At 49.5% G+C, this 20,937-nt stretch overlaps 1 protein-coding gene across 5 annotated transcripts in view; it reads right to left on the reverse strand.

The window, feature by feature from the left end:
- The window catches only part of mid2 (midline 2), a 101,225-nt gene that overhangs the window by 18,215 nt on the left and 62,073 nt on the right, over positions 1-20,937 (reverse strand). For 3 of the 5 annotated variants that reach the window (XM_080840506.1, XM_080840502.1, XM_080840505.1), the window contains 3 exons: positions 10,837-10,902; positions 9,369-9,464; positions 1,729-1,836 (listed from right to left, as the gene is read on the reverse strand). In XM_080840506.1, the coding sequence (XP_080696632.1) occupies positions 1,729-1,836; positions 9,369-9,464; positions 10,837-10,902 (270 nt within the window). The remainder of the gene's footprint in view (positions 1-1,728; positions 1,837-9,368; positions 9,465-10,836; positions 10,903-20,937) is intronic. The other 2 variants (XM_080840503.1, XM_080840504.1) reach the window with 2 other exon arrangements.

Here is a 20,937-nt window from a genome sequence, read left to right on the forward strand (position 1 = left end):
GCCTTCACGTCCACTTCATATGAGGAAGTAGCCCTGCCGTTGGAACTGTGACAGACAGTGATCTCAATCTTCACAACCTCCCTTGACCTTTTCAGACGGACAGCATCCCCTCAATCAGAAACACAGTGGACAGGTCCAATGCTATGAGCTTATGAAGACAAGGAGGTGCTTTCCAAGTGAGCAGCGGCAGCAGCAGGGAGACAGACTGGACTGGCCTGGGCTGGGCTGCTAAGACAGGAGCTCTGGGGTGTTGTGACTGGCTGGACTGGGCTGGGCTGGGCTGCTAGGAGAGGAGCTCTGGGGTGTTGTGACTGGCTGGACTGGGCTGGGCTGGGCTGCTAGGAGAGGAGCTCTGGGGTGTTGTGACTGGACTGGACTGGGCTGGGCTGGGCTGGGCTGCTAGGACAGGAGCTCTGGGGTGTTGTGACTGCCTGGACTGGGCTGGGCTGGGCTGGGCTGTGCTGGGCTGGGCTGCTAGGACAGGAGCTCTGGGGTGTTGTGACTGCCTGGACTGGGCTGGGCTGGGCTGGGCTGGGCTGTGCTGGGCTGGGCTGCTAGGACAGGAGCTCTGGGGTGTTGTGACTGCCTGGACTGGGCTGGGCTGGGCTGGGCTGCTAGGACAGGAGCTCTGGGGTGTTGTGACTGCCTGGACTGGGCTGGGCTGGGCTGGGCTGCTAGGACAGGAGCTCTGGGGTGTTGTGACTGCCTGGACTGGGCTGGACTGGGCTGGGCTGGGCTGTGCTGGGCTGGGCTGCTAGGACAGGAGTTCTGGGGTGTTGTGACTGGCGCCTGAGAGCCAGCAGCTCCAGAAGTGTCAGCAGTGGCCAAAGCAGCAGCAGATGAGAGAATCAGTGGCCCGGTCCGGCCTAGCCTGCCTGCATGTCTGACTGACTCACTCAGAAAGAGGGGCTGCCCTCTCTCTCCTCCTACAGTAGTTGTTCATGCTATGGCAGATTAAGGAAGCCCAGTTCTTGGATGAGCAGGATGTACAGGGTGAGGGTAAAGGAAAGAGATACAGGGAGACTGACAGAGAGATAGACATGGCGAGGGAATAAAGAATGGAAAGCTTGTTAAGTGAGGCCATGTGAACTGAGGCTCCTCGAAGGAATGGGTACTTTGTGTTGTCTTTTATCTCTGCGTTGTGCTGCAGGTCCCCATACCTGGATCACCGGCATCTCTGCTGCAGAGGTTTCAGACCTTAGAAATCGTACAAAAAATCCATGCCCTGTTTGTAAACCCCAACCAACCGTCCTTACTTTTCCACCAAATACCCCTTCTTGTGTGCTAAACTCTCTTTGCAAACAGGGGTTAAATCAAAAGCGTCTCCCCAAGAGAGGCACAGAGGTTCAAAGCGTTTTAAATTCCGTCGCTGTCACACAAAATGTCAGCAATCCGCTCCCATTACAGAATGTGGAGACAGGCAGTGACAGGCTCCTATGGAGCAGCCAGGAGACAGACAGGTGCTGACGATCCCACAACTGACAGAGCTGCCACATCTGCATGCATGCACTAAATAGACCACTGGCAGGCGACGGTGCACAGCCATCTCATCTGTACCCCTGTACCATCGGGAACGTTGTGGAGAAGCCCTTCTGAAAGGACCAAAGTCCCCAAAATGAAAAAGATAATATTCTTTCATTTCATTGGCGCCTGTAACTCTAGAGCAGGCATTTCTGAGCTTTGAGGCGATGTGTGGGAGATGCTGCGACCGCTGTGTGGGCACGTTACCTTGGACTCCTTGATTTTGACGGCGATGACCTGCTTCCGTTGGCGGATGATCTCCACCAGTTCGTCACATTCCTCCACCAGCTTGGATTCGTGCATGGCTGTGTTGACCTGCGGACCACAACAGAGATGCTCAGCACAGGTGGTTCATGCTGCAACTAATGCCTGGAAGGAAAAATAAATAAATGCCTTCCCTTTTGATTTCCTGTCCTGGTAAAATCTAAATACTGATTACCAGAATATCCTTCTTATGTCTTAACAAGAGAAGTGTATTGTATTATAAATCACATATGTGAGTGTGCTTCCATAAGATGTACATAACATTATTAATCACTTCCTAAATGTAATTAAGACCCCCAATTTACAGTGGGCCCAAAGCAAGCAGAGGTAGGATGAGTGGAAGAAGTCTGCATGCCTGTCACATGGCATGCACGGATGAATACTCTCTGGCACTAAATATGAGAATGATCTCTCCTTTTAAATAGTGGGAATCCTGCCCCCCCTCCCCCCTCCACCCTCAGAAATAAATTACACAGGGTTACGACTTCCCATCAAAGACCAGAGAATGACCTGATTCCCCCTCTATCACACTGCTCGGCAATGTTTCCACAAAGCTCATTATGCTAGTTAAAACCCACTTAAGCGGTATTAATCACACACACGCACAAAGACACACACACGAACATGGACTTATTCAACCCCCCCCCCACACACACACACACCATTAATTCCATTCCAGCCTTCCTATTTTGAGGGGGATGGCAATTAGCTGTTGTAGCTCCTGAAACTATGGAGCGGACTGCAGGGCCCTGGTGCTCTCCTGCGGGAGCCAGGCGCTCCATCACTCGGCTATCGGACACATTCACAGCACCTGGGTGGCTCACTGACAGAGAGGAGTGATGGTCCCCTTTCTCCAGATAGTGATAGATTCCCTATCAGAGGCCATGGTGACATTGTACTGCAACTCGTCTCCCCCCCCCCCCCCCACCTCTCTTTCTGAGACACATAAACTCTCAACTCTCCCTCTCTCTCTCTCTCGGGGATGTACACACTCTTGTCCTCGTATCTCTCGAGCTCTGATCTCTTCTGAGACGTTAAGTGCCCACTCTCCAGCTTTAACGTGCTACTTTACTGTGGCTCCAGTACATTTGGCCTCTCCCTCTCTCGAGCCCCTCCCCTGGAGACGGTGGTCACGTCCACTCTAAGTCCCCGGAGTGGCGGCCTGCGTCTGAGGAGATTCATGCCGGCACCTCTGGCCAGCAATCACGCCTGTCTGGAGGCCGCTTTGTCTCTGACGGTGAGTGCATTCATCTCTCCCGGAGACACTTTAGGCAGATTTATCCTACAGCAGGTCAACTGCAGCGGCCGGCTGGGGCTTCGGCAGTGAGGAGGAGCCCGGCCTGTGACAGAAAAAGTGTGTGTGTGTATATGTGATGTGTGAGTGTGTGAGTTTGTGTGCGTGAGGGGGGATAAGTCGGCAGCGTGTTACGTAGGGGATATGTCAGACTTAAGCTCTCCTGCTGCAGTGAAAGCACTGGAGAATAAACTGGATGTGATGGGGGGCCTGTGGCTTGCTATAATGCCACTCTGCTAATATCTAGCAAGCTGCGGACAGAGAACACCTGCTGAAATAGAACTCCTCCACCCCCCACCTCTGCTGCCTCTCCCACCTGTCTCCTCCACCTCTGCTGCCTCTCCCACCTGTCTCCTCCACCTCTGCTGCCTCTCCCACCTGTCTCCTCCACCTCTGCTGCCTCTCCCACCTCCTCCACCTCTGCTGCCTCTCCCACCTGTCTCCTCCACCTCTGCTGCCTCTCCCACCTCCTCCACCTCTGCTGCCTCTCCCACCTCCTCCACATCTGCTGCCTCTCCCACCTCCCTCTCCTCCACCTCTGCTGCCTCTCCCACCTCCTCCACCTCTGCTGCCTCTCCCACCTCCTCCACCTCTGCTGCCTCTCCCACCTCCTCCACCTCTGTTGCTTCTCCCACCTCTGTCTCCTCCACCTCCCACCTCTGCTGCCTCTCCCAAGCACCACCTTTCAGCATGCTGGAGAGCAGGATGTGCCACTGATATGCTATTAATAAGCTGCTCTCATTAGCACTCTGCAGTTCCTCTCAACTCTCTCATACATCGACACACACACACACACACACACACACACACACACACTTATGCACTCACTCTCACACCAAAGTGGGGGCAAACCAGCCAGCAGATACATGGAACATGACGGGAGATGGCAGTGAGAGAGTAGAGTGCATTCATCACCCAGAGTGGTGACCTTGTTTGTTTTGGCTCAAGAGTAGATACTGTAGGGCTTCACTTTGTACAGGCAGACTGTGTGACCTTCTGTCATGAACTGATGGACCACGTAGAAAGACAGAGAGGATGAAGAGATACTGACAGACAGAGAGGGGCAGAAAGAGACATACAGTCAGCAGCAGGGCCTAGGCGACTGGTCAGGGTTGAGGAGCAACCGTATCCTTGAACGGAGCAGAGTATCCTTTAAGAAAACCTGGACTTGAGCACTCAGAACCTCACCCTGGGCCGTAGGTTCACCTACCAACAGGACAATGACCCTAAGCACACAGCCACTACCACACAGGAGTGGCTTGTGAATGTCCTTGAGAGGCCCAGCCAGAGTCTTGACTTGAACATCTCTGGAGAAACCTGAAAATGGCTGTCCACTGACAGCCCCCATCCAACCTGACAGAGCTTGAGAGGATCTACAGAAGAATGACAGAAAATCTCCAAATCCCATGAAATCCCCCCAAAAGCATGCAGAGGAAGACTCGAGGCTGTAATCGCTCCTCAAGGGGCTCCATCTAGGCACTGGGTAAAGGGTATGAATACTTGTGTCAATGTGATTTTTCAGTTTTTCCTTTTTTAATAAATCTGCAAAAATGTCTACAATGTTGTACTGAGTGTAGATTGATGAGGGGGGGAATTCATTTAAACGATTTTGGCACGAGGTGGCAACATACTAAAATGTAAAAAAAAAAAGTGAATGGGTTTGAATGCACTATACTTGGAGAGAGTAGGAACACTAAGAAATGCTTTTGTCAAGCAGTTGAGACACCTGGAAGCAGCTAAGTGCCTGAATGGATATATGTCTCTTCTCATTCTCACTGTGCGGTGTGCAGACTCCAGGGCCTGCATTAAAGATGAATGACTGTGGTGTGTGTGTGTGTGTGTGTGCAATGTGCTTCCCACTGCATCTTCTACGAGCGCGGCGGCTGACCAGGGACGTGTCAAAATAAGCTCATCCCTCCTCCACAAAAAAAAAAAAGAAACACTGGTGGTCAAACATGGCGCGGTTAGTTCTGCGGTGAGACCAGGAAAAACAAGACAAGGCTGGAGTGCCTGTGGGAGTTAGCGTTCCCGGGAACGCTGGCTCTGTGTGCACTCCTGCGGGATTAAAGGCTGGAGCGGCGCTGCTGGGACATCTTATCTGCACAATGTGAATAAGCTGACTGGATTACTTTCACTTGATGGCAATTTACCTTGCTGCATCCTTGACAAAAATGTTTCTTGAAGAGCACAATAAAAACACGAAAAGAGAGAGAAGTACACCCCCCCCCCCCTTGAATCAGCTTAGTATAGCCCAGCAACTGTCACTACAGAACTCCTTAATTTACAACATAGATCACACACACACACACACACACACACACACACACATTTAAGGTATCTGCCATTAAAGGGTAATTTAGATATTGACTTCAATCTGTAATCATTTAGCTACTTAATAATCCCTTGAATTTTGAACTCAGTTAAAGACCTTAACCATGCCTTGTATCACATATTTCAGCGGAGTAACTAAGGGCTTGGCTACAGTCAAGGGAGCATGTTTGCAAAACAGGGTCTTTTGTATAGTTTAAAAAGAGAATGTCGGTGTATTTCAAGTGTTTCATGTATGGTAGTGTGTACCAGCGACAGAATGTGCCTCCATGAATCAAAAGGCACAAACTTGACCAAGGCGACTGCCCTCTCCGTGGCACATCTGCACATAAGGAGATGGTGGAGCCCCACAGGGGCCCCCTGTCTCTCCACAGTGGAGGGCTCTGGGATGACCCCCTGTCTCTCCACAGTGGAGGGCTCTGGGATGACCCCCTGTCTCTCCACAGTGGAGGGCTCTGGGATGACCCCCTGTCTCTCCACAGTGGGGGGCTCTGGGAAGAGGTGCGCCACTCTGCCAGACACCACCTGCCACAGCCATCTAAGCTCCGTGGATCGGCTAGCTCACGCCGCACTGCATGTATTGTGTGTCAATTCATGCTAAATAATTCACAGTGCCTTTGAACACAGCTCATGTGAGGCTACCTGCAGAAATGGCACAGAGAAGGAAACGGTTTCTTCTGATAATTGGGCCCTTAGCTTGTGGCACATGCTCAGCGCAGTGTGTGCACCTGAATAATTTAGAGGAGGTTGAGGGGGACCGGCGGCTGTGTCGCTGGAAGCCAAGTGACAGGCTGGGTTTGTTTGATGACACCCACCAGATCAGGCACAAATTAACTTCAGCATACCACTCTGACTTGGGAATATAAAAAATACATAAGAAAGCCTGGGTAGGATTTACCCTTAAGCTTTAATCCCACGGCCAATTTTTGCAAACGCAAAGCTTAATATCAGTATGATTGACTGAAGTGCGTGAATTTCGGAGGGGATGCGGGGAGGGGGGGCCGGAGAGGCTCCGCAGTCTGGAGGAGGAGAGCTTACCTCCCCAAGCATCAGCGACTTTATCACAACTACGTGCACGAAAGCAAGTCATGCGGGTCATGCAGAAAATAGACGTGTTGCAGTACTGCTACTGCAGGCTGAGCTGTGCTTTGTCAACCACACATTGCGTCTTTTTTCCGGTTTCTCCTTAACCCCCGGCACTGCGCAAATCCGGCTGCCTTGGGCCCGTATGCCAGTCGTATTTATTCCTTGATTCGTCAAGTTCACCTTAGGACACAAACCTGCAGGCTACGCAAGCCATTCCCAGGATCCCAGCTAATGGGGGTAATAAAATAACAATGACTCGTCACTTGACTCTGTTTCAGGCGCGTGGCAAGGACGCTTGTTGTGAACCTCTCATTAAATGCTGTTGTCCCAGTTTCAACTTGCTCCGTTTTCCCACACAGGCCTTAAATAAGAGCTCCTTTCAACTCGCTCTGTTTTCCCCACACTGGCCTTAAATAAGAGCTCCTTTCAACTCGCTCTGTTTTCCCCACACTGGCCTTAAATCAGAGCTCCTTTCAACTCGCTCTGTTTTCCCCACACTGGCCTTAAATAAGAGCTCCTTTCAACTCGCTCTGTTTTCCCCACACTGGCCTTAAATAAGAGCTCCTTTCAACTCGCTCTGTTTTCCCCACACTGGCCTTAAATCAGAGCTCCAGTCAAGTGGGAGGCTTCTTTCTTGCTTCCATTATCATCTTTTTTATGTAAACTTGAGAGCATGTTTGATTTTGCATTATAATCATTATTGCTCGACAAATCTGAAATATTTCTTTTGCATTCAGTCTAGCCAATTAGTCTTTTCTGTTAAATCACATAAAATATTCTGAACCTTAGCTTTTCAATAAGAATGAGTGATGAATCACACAAAGTTTGAGTTCAATACAAATTAATGCAAATTGATGAAACCATTGCTGCTCCCTTGCACTTCAATAATGTTTGACTTGCCACGGGCGGGACACACTGAAAATCCATACGAAATATCTCAATCATCAATATCTACAATCTGAGGAAGGGCACGTCTTTTCCCATGTGCCAGCGGGCTTGATACGCTCCTGCTACATGTCAGCACTGACAGAGCAAATGCCGATGTTTTCCTTGGGAATGACCTCCATTTGTTATTTACCAGCAAGCTCTTCAAATCTGTGTAGTCTGACAAGGCTATGTGTGGTTCGATGTGTGTGTGAGCAGTGGGCTGGTGTGTTGCGGCTGGTGTCTAGGTTCTCCCCGTACATACAGATACAAAAAACACACGCATACACAGCAACACACACACACATACAAATGGTACACCTTATCTCTTCCTAGTGTAAGATTGTGTCATGCTTTAAAAAAAAAAAAAAAAAAAAAAAAACTGCCTGACAAGATGAGGATGTACAGGATGTACAGGAGGATGAAGAAAAAAAAGAGGAAAATAGGGGGAGTAGAGTGCTGTGACTGTCACCCCTAAACTCGTATGTGCTGCTAAATCATGATGAATGTTCTCATGATCACCAGCCAGCCAGAGCTAGCTGGAGTAAGTGAGTGAAAGAGATTACAACAGAGGGAAAGGACAGAGAGAGAGAGAGAGTGTGTGTGTGTGTGTGTGTGTGTGTTGCTATCACTATTGTTGTTATCACTAATGTTGTTGTTATCACTATTGTTGTATTGAGTGCTTTGGCAACAATGTATCGTGCATTCATGCCAATAAAGCCAATTGAAATTGAAATTGAAATTGAGAGAGAGAGAGGGAGAGATAGAGAACGACAGAAAGAGAGAGAGGGAGAGATAGAGAACGACAGAGAGAGAGAGAGAGAGAGAGCGAGCGAGATGGGATGAAGAATGATCAGTCAGTGAGTCAGTGAGTGAGTGAGTGAGCCAGCGAGTATGGGGCTGAGTGAGTGAGTGAGTGAGTGTGGGGCTGAGTGAGTGAGTGAGTGAGTGAGGGGCTGAGTGAGTGAGTGAGTGAGTGAGTGAGTGTGGGGCTGAGTGAGTGAGTGAGTGAGTGAGTGAGTGTGGGGCTGAGTGAGTGAGTGAGTGAGTGAGTGAGTGAGTGAGTGTGGGGCTGAGTGAGTGAGTGAGTGAGTGAGTGAGTGAGTGAGTGAGTGAGTGTGGGGCTGAGTGAGTGAGTGAGTGAGTGAGTGAGTGTGGGGCTGAGTGAGTGAGCGAGTGAGTGAGTGAGTGAGTGAGTGTGGGGCTGAGTGAGTGAGCGAGCGAGTGAGCGTGTGAGTGAGCAAGTTAGTGTGGGGCTGAGTGAGTGAGTGAGTGAGCAATGAGTGAGTGAGTGAGTGAGGGGCTGAGTGATTGAGTGAGTGAGTGAGTGAGTGAGGGGCTGAGTGAGTGAGTGAGTGAGTGAGTGAGTGAGTGTGGGGCTGAGTGAGTGAGTGAGTGAGTGAGTGAGTGTGGGGCTGAGTGAGTGAGTGAGTGAGTGAGTGAGTGAGTGAGTGTGGGGCTGAGTGAGTGAGTGAGTGAGTGAGTGAGTGAGTGAGTGAGTGTGGGGCTGAGTGAATGAGTGAGTGAGTGAGTGTGGGGCTGAGTGAGTGAGTGTGGGGCTGAGTGAGTGAGCGAGTGAGTGAGTGAGTGTGGGGCTGAGTGAGTGAGTGAGTGAGTGAGTGAGTGTGGGGCTGAGTGAGTGAGCGAGTGAGTGAGTGAGTGAGTGAGTGTGGGGCTGAGTGAGTGAGCGAGTGAGTGAGTGAGTGAGTGAGTGAGTGTGGGGCTGAGTGAGTGAGCGAGTGAGTGAGTGAGTGAGTGAGTGTGGGGCTGAGTGAGTGAGCGAGCGAGTGAGCGTGTGAGTGAGTGAGTGAGTGAGTGAGTTAGTGTGGGGCTGAGTGAGTGAGTGAGTGAGTGAGTGAGTGAGTGAGTGTGGGGCTGAGTGAGTGAGTGAGTGTGTGAGTGAGTGAGTGAGTGAGAGTGAATGTGGGGCTGAGTGACGCAGAGGTCTCACCTCCACCTGCTGGCAGATCTGGATAAGCTTGGCCATCTGGTTCTCCAGTTCGCTGTTCCGTTTCACCAGATTGGTCAGGTTGTTCTCCAGGGTCTGCTGCAAATGAGAGAGAGGGAAAGAGAAAAAGAGATAGATAGAGAGAGAGTGCACATACGTGAAAAACAGAAAGCTCTTTCTTGGTTGAAAGAAAAATAAAGCAATTTTATTCAGGTCATTTTTCAAATTAAGCTATGAAATGGAAAGGTCACACTGAATGCTCTTTTGAAAATAAAGAATGAGTTACAATGTAAATTGCAAATGTGAGTCTTATTCATAATTAAGGATCAGTAAGTGAATGAAATCTAGCTTTGGCTCACGTTGGCTGAATTCTGCATAATCGACACAACCCTGCTTTCAGTGCCTCTGGCTACTTAACCTGGAATCCACCTTTCACGTCTACCCTGGCAAAAGAATGACCCCCAACATACCAACCCAGTATGAAGAAACAAACCCCCTCATCCTCCCGTAGAGGAAAAACCAGTGATCAATTTTTAAGCAAGCAGCTTTAAAGCAAATAAGCTGCTCTTAACGAGTGGGTAATCGTCTGTAACTTGGCAGACACTCGAGCAGATATTCACATATGGGGTGGGAACAGCCTAATTCTGGAGCTATCACCACTTAGCCGAAACCAGCTGCTCTCACGCGAACAGTCGCTAAAGCAGCGCTAGCCGCAGTCTGACAGAGCTGGTGGACAGGTGTCAGCTCCCGATGACAGATTGCTTCAGGCTAGTCCCGCGCAGAGCTTGAAGTGCGAGCCCACACACCGTGTGCCTGTTTACGATGACTAATGTTTGTTATGGTCGCAGGGAGACGCTCTACCCAGTCAAGAGCAACTCCATCCAAGCCTTCGGCACGGGGTGAGTCAGGTATGTGTCACGCTGCCGAGCCATACAACTGAAAATATGAGTAAACATCATCTTTATACAATTACTGAGTCCTAACGAGAAGCTGAAGGTCAATATACCGAGAGGAATTCCTATGTCATCCTATTTAATGAGAGCTGCCAACTCTTCAAATGGTTTCAGCAGGTCATAAAGGAATGGCAGACCTAGTGTGAAGGCTGGAGGGGTAGGGGACATGAGCTGACGAAAATGAGAGAAGAGAGAGAATGATATGGACATGAGGCTTGAGATAAAGAGAAGAGAAGAGTGGACAGAGACAAGCAAAAAAATGATGAAAAAGTGCACACCTACACAGCAAACAGCAAAAGGGGGGAGAGAAGCTGGAGTGAGGCGCTATTTGAAGCTAGCTATTCATGCATGTGGAACACAAGCTCTAAAGCCCTGGTCCACCTGGACCGACTCCACAATGGCTGAACGCAGTCCCCCCTCAAATGTATAACAATAGAAGAGACAAAAAAGAGAGAAAGCCAACAAAAAACGAACAACATCCATAACAATGAAAAAGAAAAAGGCGACCGGTGACTCACCGCGGCACTTGTCTTTGATGCCTCCATAACCGCTTCAGAAACTCTGCCCGGGCTCACTTGAAAAGCCTACGAACACACACATATACACACAGCCCTTACTCCACACAGTCCGCACTGCACACAGCCTACCTCACTTATCTTAGGAGGACAGGAGGGAGGAGCGCTGTTGTCCTTTGTAGCAGCACGCTATGTGACCTGTGTATGGGCGCAGGAAGTTTTGCGTGTGTGACTGAGGTGCATGTGTGCAAGAAAGAAAGAGCGAGAGAAAGGTGTACCTGTGCTGTGTGTGTGTGTGTGTGTGTGAGGAGACTCGCAATGACGGAGGACATTTTGGCGGGGGCTTACTCGAATCAGGTGACGTGTTGCATCAGCACGAGAGAGGAAGAGACAGAAAAGAAAGCGAGAAACAGGAGGGAGAGAAAGAGAAAGGGCTTTAGCACACACACACACACAAACACACACACACACACACACACACACACACACACACACACGGACACAACACAGGGAGGGCTTTCACGTGTCAGCGTTTCTAAATGCAAACCCACGGGGTGCGGACAGATGGGTCATTAATTAAGGAGTCTCAGAGTGGCGCAGGTGGAGAGGAGGTGATTTATACATCAGAAACACAGCTGTCCCTCAGAGACAACACACAAGGTGGGCAGAAGCACGAAGGCGTGCGTGTGTGTGTGTGTGTGTGTGTTTGTGCGTGTGCGTTTGTGCGTGTGCGTGTGCGTGTGCGTGTGCGTGTGCGTGTGCGTGTGCGTGTGTGTAGTGGCGGCAGTAAGCAGCTGTGTTGTTCTTCTTTTGGGAATGGGGTATGGGCGGCACGACGGGAATACCAACGGTGAAAAAGAGAGCAGCAGATAAAGACAGAAGCGGGAGTTAGAGAAAGAGAGGGAGAGCAGAGCACAGTCAGGAGCGAGGCGTCAGTGTGGCGTCTCTGCCTGCCTGCCAGCCAATCAGCAGAACCGTCCAGTGGAGCTGAAACACCAGCCGACACCAGCTGCATGCCCCACACGGCCAGCCACACGGCCAGCCACACGGCCAGCCATGGCCCAACACTAACACACCAAAGGCCAGTGAGGGCGGGGGAGAGAGGAGTCTAATATGAATGTGATGAGGGAAATAATGAGATTCATTTGTGTGAAAAACTGTGACCACACGAGAGAGACACTAACATGAAAAAGAGAGGAATCGGGGGGCACTGTAGCTCACACAGTAGCCTTGACCACATTCGGGCTTGGCGCCCACGGAGGACACGGGTTCGAATCCGGCCTGAAGTAATTTCTCCAGTCCACTCTCCACCTCTTCTCCCTCTCATTTCCTGTCCCACTCTTGACTAACCTATCAATTCAAGGCATAAAAAAGCCAAAAACAAATCTTTAAAAAGAGAGTGATGGAGATAGCATTAAGAGGAAGTGTGAAAGATAACGGTAAGGGAGATGAGAGTGGAGGGCTCTAGCTGTGGTGTTAGCGCTGCTAGCCAGGGTACTGATGCTGGAGGGTTGGGTTCAGGTTGGGGGGGTTCTTCGAAGCAGTATCTTCAATAAAAGATGTTTTGTATTTTATCTATGAACCAACACCAATCGGAGAGGGTTTATGGAAAAACTCGTGTCTTAGTGGCTGATGAATCTTAATTCAATTAAATTCTTCAATTCATTTGGTTTCTTAGCCATATGCCTGGCACAGTCCCTCGGTGTGAGTCAGTAATGGATATCCAACATTGGATGTTTTTTGTTTTTTTTAACCAATGAAGGGGCACAAACCTCCCATGACCACTGACGCTCGGGTTCTGAGGTAGCGAGTGGAGCGGTGGAGAGGATGATGCGTCCCTGGGGAGCGGACCAGGGCCACGTGTGTCGGGAGACGACTGACTGACAGAGCCAGCGCTCGGGGCCAAGGTCATCCCTGCCCCCACCCTAGATACACACAGACTCTCTCTCACACACACACACACACACACACACACACACTCTCTCTCTCTCTCTCTCTCTCTAATACACACACACACAGACACACACTTTCCCTCTCTCTCTCTCTCTCTCTCTCTTTCTTATACACACACACACACACACTCATTCACACAAAATCACCGCCTGTCAACCACATCATCCTCACATGACATCACGCAGGTCGCCGCCAGGTGTGACCGCTTGTTTGCCTATGCCTCCCCGATGCTAGAATGTTCCAGACCGCCGTGAGCCGTTGGTCTGCTGTGACAACAGCTTTTGTTCATCCCCCGCCATCCCTGGTGGCCTCCACATGCATTGTGCTGTCTGTCCAAAAATACTTCAGATATTTGTAACAATGGCTGGGGGGTGCATGGAGGCCTGATCCACAGCAAAAAGAGAAGTCAACGCGTGAGTCCAACGCTAGCTGCCGAGTTGCTGTTTCTCTGCACACCTGCGGAGCAGTGCAGGGTTCTAATTGGCAGGCATCAGCCACTATAGTATTGAGGCCAACACAACAACAAGAACAACAACAACAACAGCAGCAATCACAGACAACACATGAACAGAGAGAAATAATCTGAGGCCCGAGGGTGAAGCACTACAAACAACAAAAGCAGAGGCCTTTTCCATTTTTTTTTAATCATTAGCCCTCCCATTTTAAAGAAAGAAAATGAAAAGATAGAGAGCAAGAGTGAAGAGGAAAAAAGTAAACAAAGAAAAAACAGCAAAGGCCACATAAAAGGAGATATAGAGAGAGAGAGTGAAAGAGGGGGAGAGGGGAATGGAGAACTAGAGAGATGGAGAGAGAGAGAGAGAGAGAGAGAGAGAGAGAGAGAGAGAGGGGAAGGGATACAGAGACAGAGGCAGTATAAGCTAGCTCATCATAGCAGCTGTTAACAAGAGGCTGGCCAGCGCAGCGCTAGCGTGTCAGTAACCAGAGCCGTCTGGGAAAGGCTGCACGGTTGGGGATAATATTCCACACCGGTCATCTCCCAGGACTGTTGCGCCGAGCCCTAATGAGAAGCCATTGGCATTTCCTGCTGATGCTGGTCCCTAATTAAACAGACAGTGCTACCTGATAGGCTCTGGGTTCAGTCTTGCTCCGACTGAGAAACATGCTAAAGCGGAGCGTCGTCTTGTTAGTGCCGCCTGAAACTGGGATGCCCTTGTGAGCGAATGGGAGTGTTGATAGCACATGTGGACATGCATGAAAACAGAGCATGCGCGCACACACAGACACACAGACACACAGACACACACACGCACGCACACTAAAAACAGCTATAAGAGGTGATAAATTGTGTTGGCCTTTTGCACAGAAAAAACCCATGCCACTAGAGACTACCGGGAACAAGCTTGTTTTGAAATCAGCCGCAAGTTGGAGGGAAAAAAGGAGAGACATTAGATCCAATGCTGCAGAACAAAGCACAAGACAACAAGCCGAAAGAAAGAACCCGAACCCTAACCCTAACACAACCCAAAACAACAAGCCTAAAGAGCTACTGAAAAGAACTGAGCAGCTTGTAGGTTAAAGGGACACGCGTCGGAAGCCTGTGTCCCTCTCCAGAGAAAAGAGCGCAAATCCCTTCTGGCTCATTTGAGTTTTTCATGCTAAACAGCTGAAACAGGAAAAATCTGGCTACCCTAATTGCGACCACAAAGGGACGGCAGGGAAAGCGAGCGCTCAGTCGACTTTGCCTCAGAAAAATGCGGCTGATTTTTACAAAGAGCTTTGATACTTCCGGCCGACTGGGGTGTCTTCACAGAGGCATGCAAATGCTTTCTCCACCACTGCACAGAGAAGAGCCGTCTTTGGTGGGTGGCAGGATGCAGTGTAGCTCAAACTAGATCTCCTCTGGTCTGAAGGCCTGGTCCTGTATTCCCTATGGCCCACTGGCCTGAGATGTTTGGGGTTGGGGGCAGCGGGGATCAACAGATTGTTTCCAGATAATGGCTAGAGTCGACACAGAATGCATCTGATAGTTCTGCCTGGCAGGTTACAAGGCTAGGCCTAATCAATTAGCTGCTTGCTGCCCGGCTGTCTGGATAGCATCACAATTCTTAGGCTAAGTCTCTGTAGCCTTTAGCTGTTACTCTCTGTCAAGACAGCCAGCAGACAGGCAGCAGGCAGCTGACCACGAATGCAGTGCTTGTGTGGGACATTCAGACTCCAGTCCTGTAACTAAATCATCCACCTCTGAACCCTCACCTCGGAGTGACTCCTGGCAGACGGGAGCCGAGGCCGCAGCCGCCCCTCAGCCTGCCGCGGTCTGACATGCTTGTCTGAATGTGAGGAAATGAATTGAGGCAATGGGCCCTCCTGCAAATGAGTTAAGTGGCATCAATTCTCCGAACGGACATGACTCACCTATGGAGTGACTCACGTGGGACGACGGCGAGCCGCTGCGCTTTTTGCCTTTGCGTGTAACGCGATTAGTTTCGAATTCGAATGACATGCATGTCTGCTCCCCTCCGCTTACATTCCCTGAGCTGTGTGTGTGTGTGTGTGTGTGTGTGTGTGTGTGTGTGTGTGTGTGTGTGTGTGTTCTCACTCTTCTGGTGAATATCTTGTCTGCTGCAAGCTTGAGGAGAAAGTGAAGGTTGGGTGTGTGTGGCTGTTTTTGGCTCAGGGAAAACATTCTCAGGGCTGAGCCTTCGCTGGTCCACGCCATGCAGTCCAATCACATGGCTTCAGGCCAACATGAGAACGCCAAGAGCACACATCCATCTTCCTGAGCGACATCATCCCTGATGAATGAGTACATGACCCTGCCTGCTGCCTGGTCCTGCATGTCTTCTCTTCCCTTCGAACAACATCCATTATGCTGTCAGAGTATGGGGCGGTGGACAACAGTGGGGCGTGTGCTGCTGACTTATTTGATGGCAGACATGTGTCAACATGAGAAGCCCAGAGAAAAACTTTGAAAAACTTAAATGTACACACACACACACACACACACACACACACACACACACACACACACACACACACACACACACACACACACACACACACACACACACACACACTCTCACTCACACATTCTCACACACACACACACACACACACCATGGCCTCTGTAGTTCCGTCTCGGAGGAGTGTGTCCCTTAGACAGAGGCACATCTGACAGCTCTGAACACGACAACAGAATCAATAATAAATACCGTGCATTTAAATGCCTTTCACATTCTGTTTGTTCAAGTCTCACTGTATTTCCCTTAATGGACAAATCCACGGATCAGCTGAGCGCAGGATCACATGTCAGGTGTTAATTTTTCGAGTTCCAGAAGCCTCTCGGAGAAAGGGAGCTCCTCAAAAGTCCGAGAACTGATAGCTTGTGACGTGCATTTCATACATGTTTGCACATTTCTGCCAGCTTTTAATGCTAACCTCAAAGGCAATCGAGTTAGTGCGTGGGACTGCTAGGAATCGCTCGAGAGAATCGCCCCAGTTTGCTTAATGACTGATCAAACCGTTCATGTGAGAAAGAAATGATTGACATTTTCAAGCAAGAAGATTCTTCACATATGAATAAAAAAGGACTATCACCCTGAGGCAGTGGGAAAATCCAATATGAAGGGGGAGATGGAGAGAGATTTTACAGAAATGAAAACTTTGCAACCTTTCCACAAAGCTAGGGATCATTTCCCACCTGTTATGCTATTTGCTTCAACTGGATGGAAACATCAAATCCTAAAGCCATACCCCTCCATGAGCCTCCCCTTCCTAAGCCAAAATGGGCTCCAAAACACGCTATGAATTTCCCTGGCACTCGGCTCATTGTTCAGGGTCCTGGTAATGCTTGACGGGTGGAGCACACGGCTCTGCATGTGCTCAAAGCTGCTATAGCAACGCTGCTGATGAGTGAGTCAGACTGGCATACTACTCTCTCTCTCTCTCTCTCTCTCTCTCTCTCACTCTCACTCTCACTCTCACTCTCACTCTCCCTCACTCTCCCTCTCTCCCTCTCTCCCACTCTCCCACTCTCCCACTCTCCCACTCTCTGTCGACTGAGGCGAGTCCCAGCGGGGCAGGCGACGCTGACCCTGTGTGTAGTCTGCTCTCACACAGAGGCGGCGGCTGGAGTGCCTGCTGGGCTGTGGCAGCCACTGGGGCCCGTGGGGTTTGAGAGTCTTTGCACGTCTGCAGGGTTACAGTAGCCACCGCAGCTCTGCACTGTCAAAACAGGAACACTAAAGGAATGGGGAAGAGGAAATTCAGCCAGACGATGTTCTGTGGCCAAAAAGATTTCACACAGTAGCTTTTTTACAGGCGGCATAGAGTGTTGAACATACTTTGTGGGAGAGAAGAACAAAGCTGCAAAGGGAATTACCATTGCTGCTTTGTTGAGTGGTGTCACAGCAAAGACTCGGCCTCGTTTTTGAGCTGTGCGAGAGTTGCGATGCCATTTTGAGATGCGCAAACGAGCAGTCTCCACAGCAACACTTCACTTTCTTAAATTTTCTGTCGCTTTAAAAGACTATTCTGAAACTTTCTTCAAGGGCCTCCCACGCCCTCCTTTTACCTTACTCTCTTTAAGTGTGAGCGACAAGAATAATCTGCCCTGGTTTACTGTGGCAATATACAATAATTTATGACACCCACACTTTAAAAACAGCACATAACTGTGTGGGGCTCAGAAGTGGAAAAACACAGCGTGCTCACACAGCCCTCTCCTGTTCACCTGAGCCACACACACACACACACACACACACACACACACACACACACACACACACACACACACACACACACACACACGCAGGGGCCCGGCTGGTCAATAGGCTAACAAAGCATCTCCATTAGCCCATGAGGCCTCTGCCATTCAGCGGGGCGCGGTGGCAGCCTGACAATAGGAGGGATTAGCACATCTAATCCAGCTGGCAACGGGGCCGTAATGGACACTGGCTCTGGGAGGACCCACGGGTGAGAGGGGAGCGGGGGTGGACCACAGGGGACTGACTAACAGGTGACATCCGGTGCTGGGTGAAAGAAGAGGGCCATTCATCCATTCACTGTAGCAGGATAACGCACAGAAGCTGAACCATAAAGAGGATCACAGGAAGCTTTTAACAGTTAGGTCTGTCGTCCTAATCCGACATTTTTTTTGGACAAATTTTGCTAATTGCTCATCTAGAACCTTTAGGTGTCTGTTCACTGTGCCACGCTTAAAACAAAGTCCATCCCTGGCTCTGTAAATGGGAAACTAACACAGAAACTGAAGCATTAATTCCAGGCAATTCAAGTGTTGCTTCAAGAGCATTTTTCACTTTTCACTATGACGTCATGACATAATACCTTCACCACACATTAAGGACATGCCTCAGATTGGAGACAGACAACACTGGTGACCGCAGTGGGAATGTGTTAAGTAGCCTTTGGACATTGTCCATCAACAGCACCGTGCCAGACAGACAGAGAGACATCCCCACTAGCTCCTAAAGTCTCTGTGTCAGACAGGGTATTAATCCAAATCCCTCAATGCCTTCTGATGTCCAAAAATCAAAACAAAAACAAAACACATTTGGGTTTCACAGAAGTGCAGGTCAAGCAGGAGATGATCATGGTCCTCATGTGCAACTCAGCGGCTTCCAATGCCAGTATGCTCCCCCTGCAGTTACCCCTCCAGGTGAGGACACATGAACGTTCTGACAAGACCTATGGAATCGTGTTGACAGGGAAGGCTGTTCTGGCCACCTGTGGAGATAATCTAGGGGAGTAATTACGCCTGTGGAGCAGAGAGCTTAGCTTTAGCGTGGGCTAAACAGCAGAGTGCCCGTCGCTCGCCTGCTCCACCCTCTCTCTCTCTGTCTGTCATCCCCAGCCTATGTGGTTCACAGATAGGTGACGGAGCCTTTTTTTAGAAGACCATTAGGCATTGTGGCGTGCTATACGGCATGCATGAGTTGGCCTCCTTTATCCCCAGCTTGAAAAGCAAAGGGCATCATGCAACAGACAAGGCACTGTGCCTCCACTTCTTGGGTCTGCTGCTTTCATTGGGTCTGCTGCATGCAGAGCAGAAACTCAATACAGGCAGAGGAAGATTCTATTCTGTTCTATTCAACACTATCTATCTAAATATGGTCAGAAATGTGTAGTAGGGTTTCTTCCTGCTGGATGCTTCAGAAACTTGTCTCCACCTTGACCCTGACAGTGCTTGTGAGTAGAGAGGGGAGGGTTTGTTGTCAGCTTCTGTGGCGTGGGTGTCGGCAGTGAAGAGATAAGGAGACGGGACTAAAAAATGCAGCTCAGTTCTTTTGTCACTGACAGCTGCATTGTGAAGGGCAGTTTTGAAATTCCTCAGAGAGGTTTGACGAACTGTAGACGTGCTCGCTGTCTTGTGCTCGGTCCCCGAGAGGTCCCCAGGGAAGGACGGATGTTTCCTGGGGTGTGCTGGCAGGAGGACAAGTGTGTGTGTGTGTGTGTGAAGCCAGCAGGATGTCAGAGGCTACACAGTCTGCTATGGTCTTCCTTGCAGAGGAGAAACAGGAAGCCCATACCTCTCGGATTTGTCTGAAACATTCTGAAATGAAAGACGGAAATACCCAACTCATCTCGTGGCGGGACAAAGCCGACCTTTGGACGGTGTAATCACTGAGCCAACTAGTGTTATTTCAGCACAACTGGAGAACAAAGCAGACATGAGAGTGATGTAAATATTTCATTTCTTGGAATCTATAAGAGGAACCCTTGGGTCAGCCAAACAACAAAGTTCATTTTCTATTTGCATTATGTGCTAATCCGCAGGCAGCACATTGAGGGGCAGAGAGGGGATTGGTTGCCTGCAACATCTGTTTGATACTTAAATACTCTCCTGGTCTGCTGCTGCTTGCAACAAGATCCGTCTTGGCAAGAAAAAACAGGAGTCATCACTTCCATAACCCCTGGATATTTGACAAACCTGTTTCATCTGCAAACGAGAGGGAAAACAGGGCCTTCTAATGATGCAAGTTTTTTTATTGCTACTCTGCACTGCCTCGTATTAACACAGGATCAAAAAAAGCTTATGCACAGAGAACTGACAACCCATGCAAATGTCTTTACGAACGTGACTACATATGGATTTATAATGACTCAGGAAAGTGGGTGGGTGGGAGAGTTGTCATACATGGGTCTTCCCCCCTCCCCAAAGCAGGACTATCCATGAATAAACGCCTTGCAAATCCTATTTCTAAGAGCTGTAAGATTGACAAAAATAATCTTTTAAAACCATGGTTGCTACCGCTTTTAATCCCTCTCCTTGGGCAATGCTGATGCTCTGTCTCATGTTTCAAGCAAAAGGAAGATATTCCTACGGCTCTGGTCACGACTGAACTGCGCAGGCCAACACAAAAAAGAAAACCCTATAAAAAGACACAAGTGGAGGCCCCACAAGTGGAAAAAAGGGCTGTAAACGGAGAGCTGAGAGAAGTGGAGATCACCGCATACCGACCGCTACATTGTAGTGCTGATGACTCTCAACCTGAAGCTCTTAAAAGCTTTCCAGTTCCTTTTTGCATAAATTGTGTATGGGGAGTTGCAGGCACAGAGCGATTTAATAACCAGGCCCCCCTTTGGCCCATCCTGGCTAACCTGCCACAATCCTCCCCGACAACATGCATCATGCATTACTCACATGTACATGTGCTGGCACGCAATACTGTGTGTGTGCACAGCCCCCCCCCTCCATGAAGAGCTACCATACAGACACACATATTCAATCATAAAATTTCAAACACTTGAAAAAAAAAAAAAGACTCCAAGAAAAGCCTTGCTCAGAGACAGTGGTATCCATTTTTCACACCACCACAAACCTCTAGAGCCACAGCACAGACAACGCCTCCTTTTAAGAGCCAGATTAAGACTGTTATGCACAATTATACCCACAGCTTTCAATTATTGCTGAATAATTCCTCTCAGAAGCTTAAGCTGACTCTAAATGCCATCCTGTTTACTGCCGAGGGATCCTAGGGGCTGGATGGATGGTTAAACTATGCTTCAGGCCACAAGCCCCTAAACCTACTTAGGCCTGAGCTGCTTTTTTAAACACTGAAGTCTGTGGACTAATGTGGCTGTGCTATCTCACAGGAACACCTTGGGACTGAGGGATGGGGAGGCCTGGGTCAGACCTGCAGGGATGGAGGGAGTGTGGTCACAGGCCAGAGG

Source organism: Sprattus sprattus (assembly GCF_963457725.1).
Source record: "Sprattus sprattus genome assembly, chromosome: 6".
Taxonomy (NCBI): Eukaryota; Metazoa; Chordata; class Actinopteri; order Clupeiformes; family Clupeidae; genus Sprattus; species Sprattus sprattus.